This window comes from Thrips palmi, unplaced genomic scaffold (assembly GCF_012932325.1).
Source record: "Thrips palmi isolate BJ-2018 unplaced genomic scaffold, TpBJ-2018v1 HiC_scaffold_8, whole genome shotgun sequence".
Taxonomy (NCBI): domain Eukaryota; kingdom Metazoa; phylum Arthropoda; class Insecta; order Thysanoptera; family Thripidae; genus Thrips; species Thrips palmi.
In genome coordinates, this window is record NW_023144635.1 from 14,362,084 (window position 1) to 14,367,186 (window position 5,103).

Here is a 5,103-nt window from a genome sequence, read left to right on the forward strand (position 1 = left end):
CAACATACATTTTCGTTGTCACAACAAATTCTTTTTTACGTCACTGTAAATCCAACGGCAATACTTTTGGTACCTTGTTTGGCGATACAATTGAGTATCGCCCCGGCCCTGCGCAGGGACAGCAGCAGTAATGCTGAGTCCGTTTCGACAGTGTCGTCGAGCTCACGTCTGCAAGCAGAAGGGACAGATAAGACACTTGCCACTTAGAAACACAAGCCAGGCAAGCTAGCAAAGCCCGAAGGCAAACTCACATGCGGTCGTTCTGGGGCACCGCCGCAGCAACGTCTCCTCGCCCCATCTCCTCCACAAAGTGCATCTGCAGGAGGTCCTCCACTTCCTCGTCGTCGGCAACCACCTCACCCGCGTGGGGGAGGGGTGTGAAGTTTGATCCAAACATAACTTTCAACATCCTTGCATTGTAATTGAAGGTTTGGACCTTGGCCGGACTGAAACAGACACCTCACTTACGGTGGGAAATACTCATTGAAGCCCCCTTTTTTTAAAGTGCCTAGTTTTCATTGAAAACCCTTTCCTACCTTAAGGAGTTTCATTTTGTCTTGTAATGTGTTCCTTATAGATTCCAAATTCAGCCAGACATTTAACCCAAGTACCCTAAGAGTGTAGAAAACTTCGGCCATAAAACAACGCTGCCAACCTTCGTTGCGCTCGTTTTCTCGATAGACTAATGTGACACTACTGTCATTCGCTATGGGATTCCACGATTCACTCAGTTGAATGTGTTCAGTCCATGACATTTGTACACTAATAACTAAAACCTTCATTGCTCGGGAACCAAAGATGATAAATTGATAAACTCAAATTGAAACTCAACTTGACCCAAATGCTCAGTGTTAGAGTGTACAAGTGATGTATGGAAGAGTACATGCTGTCCGAACGGAGTTGTAACTGCAGTCTTTGCCGCGGTGGCATTGATATCTCTCTAGCGGTGTGCCCGGGCAGGGCGCGGCCAACAGACCTCGACGGCGGCCTGGCGCTGCTTGCTGCCCGCCCACAATGGGTGCGCCAGTCCACTGCGAGGACCGACGCGAGATGCCGTCCTTCACCGTGTGCTCGCTGCTCGCCCTGCTGGCCGTGGTGGTGGTGTGCGCGGCGGACGGTACCACCAAGGGCGTGGCCACCTTGACCGTCACCAACGGGACTTCCCCCGTCACCGGCAGAGGCACGTGTCTCGCGTGCAAGGCTCACTGAACTCCGTTGAAACGGGAAGCTCTGAATTCTCGCGATCGAGGGCCACTGCTACAGTGGGCCAGAGGACCGGCGGTGGCGGTCAAAATCTCGGACACGTTTTGTGCTACGACGTGAACCAAACGTTGGACCGCACCAATGGATTGCTCTCCAAGCGAGGAATCTATTGGTGGGGTCTCATTCTCGTTCCAGTCATGTTTGACAAGCCCGGAGCTCAAGAAGTGTCTTGAGTTTAAGGCCGCCTGAGACGGTGTTCTACACTCCAAATCCAGGGTGTCTAGAAACTATACGCCTTAGGCGTATGCCACAGAAATGGAACTGCCTTAAGGCGCCTTGATTCTACACGCCAAAGGCGTATACCCCATTGAGCACCTTTTCCCGATAGAAGTTAGCATGTGAACACCATTGGTCAAAGGGAAAAGGGTGCGTGCATTGTACACACCCTGGATCATAGGCACTGAGCTCAACAGGACTCAAGGTGCGTTGAATGCAAACACCGCCCTTGGCCGAGGCCATGCCTACCGAGGCCTTAAAGGGTGTTTACATTCTACGCACCTTGAGTCCTGTTGAGCTCAGTGCCTATGATCCAGGGTGTGTACAATGCACGCACCTTTCCTTCGACCAATGGTGCTCACATGCTAACTTCTATCTGCAAAAGGTGCTCAATGGGGTATACGCCTTTGGCGTCTAGTTTCAAGGCGCCTTAAGGCAGTTCCATTTCTGTGGCATGCGCCTAAGGCGTATAGTTTCTAGACACCTTGGATTTGGAGTGTACCCACTGAGTGTAACCAGACGCCACTGCAGTGGCCGTCAACTGAGAGATCCTACAGCGCTTCTCAGTTTGAGCGAAGTGTCAATGCTACATACATCATTGTAGGAAACACTGTAAAAAATCCACTGTAATATTACAACACAATATCCTACAGGGATGTTATTATTGTTACTTAATTGGGTCGTAAACATCGTGTTAACGAAACAACAGGATCCATGATTGGACCGCCCTAACCTTACCAAAGAACAGGCATATTCTCTTGTCCTCGCAACTTCCAAAGTATTTAAGTTAGAGGTACCATTTTTGGTAGCCATATGACCAGTATGGTTAACATCAAAAGATAAGATACAAAAAAAGTAGTAAACCCATACTTAATTTCGATATAGACAAGATTATTTGAAAAGTGATCCATGTTTCGTAACCTCACTGGTGAAACAAAGGCATAAAATTTATGCCCTTAAAGGGCATAAATCGTTAATGCCTTTGGGAAGGGCATTAAAATTTTGCTTGGAATTCCCAAACCATTTACGCACTTCCCAAGGGCATAAAACGATTTATGCCCTTGCAAGGGCGTAAAAGAGCATTTATGCCCTAAAGGGCGTAATTTTTATGCCTTTGTTTTACCAGTGCTTACCCTAACACATTCCATTTGACTGGTTTACAATGAAATTATGACAAAATGTTTCTTGTATATTACTTTTAAAGTTGTGAATTCATTAGTTTAGAAAAAAAAGAGATATCGAATAGTGACCCAAGCATACGAGTTGCCAATTAAGCGATTCAATGCTGGCAATTGAATATTACTCGACTGAAACGATTCGCACTGGTGTGGCATTGGGGGATTGGTGACTACAGAGGGTGCTTCATGAAGACAAATAGGAATATTCAGAAATTGAGTCTATATTGTTGTGTATAGATTTCAGTGTACCGGTCACAAAACCTACATTTATTTCAATGCCAAACCTACACTTTCATCTAGAGCTACGCAATTTGGGGCGAAACTTTCCAAGTTGAGATTTTCGCGTTTCCCTGTTGTTTTCTAGGAGCTGACTTCAATACTGACTTGTACCGTACGGGGGTAACTTGGGACACCGGGGGTAACTTGGGACAGTCTGCCCTGTACAGCTTGTTGGTGCTGCCATTCAGCGACGGGGGTTCCTAGCGTCAAACCCGTGGCAGGGTTTTCTTTCAGAGGCCTCAGGGCACGCGCGGAAAGGTGGAAAAGGTGCATAAGATCACAATTAGTATTTGAGAAACGCGAAACTCCGTAATAGGGTTTTTGACAAAATATGTCGAACAATGACAAGTTGACCCTAGTGCCAGGAGTGAAATGCAGATTTGGCCGATAAGTCTCTCTGGGTTGTTAGATTATACACAGACAATAATGTTCGCCAAAGGGCGTTGATATTAGTTTTCCCATCTTCAGTCCAGACTTAAATTTATCAAAAATCGAAATTTTACGGGGTAACTTGGGACAGTCTTTTCCTCATGTTTCCAGCAGTCCTAGCCTTCTAGGAGTTGACTGACCCGGTCCCTGACATAACATAGACTTCGGATTTTACGCTGATGATGGAAAGAGATGCCTTGCTCTCCAGTTTTGTCTTCTGGTAATCCATATATTGAAATTTTAAGAAAATGCCTGGAAAAAACCAGTAGCAAAGAAAGTTCCATGTAGAGCCCTAGATGTAGCCCAATATCGGTCCTACAAGAGTTCCTAGGCCTGAATTCTTTGTCTACATGCTGTGACTTAAATTTACTACATCCAATGATATCAATAGATGCATGGGAATGTAGCTCATTACTCCTGTCCCAAGTTACCCCCGGTCATGGGGTAACTTGGGACACTCTTTCGAGACCGCTAGGAAACGATTTAATCGAGGCAAATGAACCAGACAAGCATTAAATCGTGGGGAAAGGGTCAATCTTTAATATAGTTAGAATCCAATGGTCTGGGTTCAGAATCTTGCCTCTGGCGTTCAAAAACGTGAAAAAGTGTCCCAAGTTACCCCCGTTGACGGTACACTGTCCACAGACCCAAAATTAAACCGATTTTGGGTCAAGTTTTTTTTAAATTGAATTGTCCATTGATTCTTGCAGTGTTTTGAGTGCTGATAACGAAAATCACTTCCGTTATAACACCAGACCTCCCATATTAGGTCATGTTGCATCAAAATTTTCAAGTCGAGTTTTATATTGTTTCCTGCAGTTTTTGGTGTGATGAACGCGAAAAAGACTTCCAAATTTTTCCCCAACTCACGCTTAACCAAATTTTGACCAATTTTGGACTAAAATTTTTAAATTGACTTTGACGCTGATCCCAACAGAGTTTTGTGTGCTGATAACGAAAATCACCTCTAGACCTACATTTCCCTTAATTTGAGCCCATGAGTTGCACATTTCGTCTACTCAAGCTAGTCTGAGGTGCATCAACTATATCAATTCGCATCGCTCAGCCACACTACGCGCCCACACTCAACGGCGCGTACCCCTAGTCTTTAAAACCCATAATATAGTCAGAATTTTTTTAAATCACCGATTGGCGGGTTAAACAAGTTTCATCTCGCGATGAGGAACACCGATGCTCTGAAACTCGTATAAAAGTCAAAAGGGCTGAGCCGCTAACTAGTACATGAATTAGGAGCGGATGCAATGCCTTTCACCCAGACTGGTATCTTCGACTTCTTGAATCAAGATGTAAACAAACACGTCTGTCGGTGTTTCAGGTTTCGTGTGCAAGAATCTGTGCTCGCTCAGCAACTGCCACTGCATCGACTGCCAGGAACCCACTTGTGTATTTATCACTCAGCAATGGCAATGCCAGTCCTGCAGCTGCACCTGCTATCATGAAGTGCTAGGAGGGAAATAAGCGAAGGGTACACTGCGTGTGCTGGCAGTCCGAAATAAACGATCTTCAATGACTGTACTTTTAGCATTTCATACTACTGCACTAAATACTCAGCACACACGTGCAATATTGAGCTTCTCCTGCTCCCACTGAAAATAGAAAGGTCAGGCTTTTGACCCCTATAACGGTCTTACTGAAATGTAAGACCGTTAAAAGGTCATACTTCGATGTATGACCGAAAAACGGTCATACTTTATAGTGTCACAGGTAAAGGCTGATA

General features: G+C 45.3%; 1 protein-coding gene across 1 annotated transcript; it reads left to right on the forward strand.

The window, feature by feature from the left end:
- The first annotated feature begins 996 nt into the window (after positions 1-996).
- LOC117653456 lies at positions 997-4,901 on the forward strand. The gene is made up of 2 exons (XM_034399126.1): positions 997-1,180; positions 4,702-4,901. Exons 1-2 carry the CDS (start codon positions 1,015-1,017, stop codon positions 4,842-4,844), a joined length of 309 nt encoding a protein of 102 aa, XP_034255017.1. The 5' UTR covers positions 997-1,014; the 3' UTR covers positions 4,845-4,901.
- The last annotated feature ends 202 nt before the right edge of the window (positions 4,902-5,103 follow it).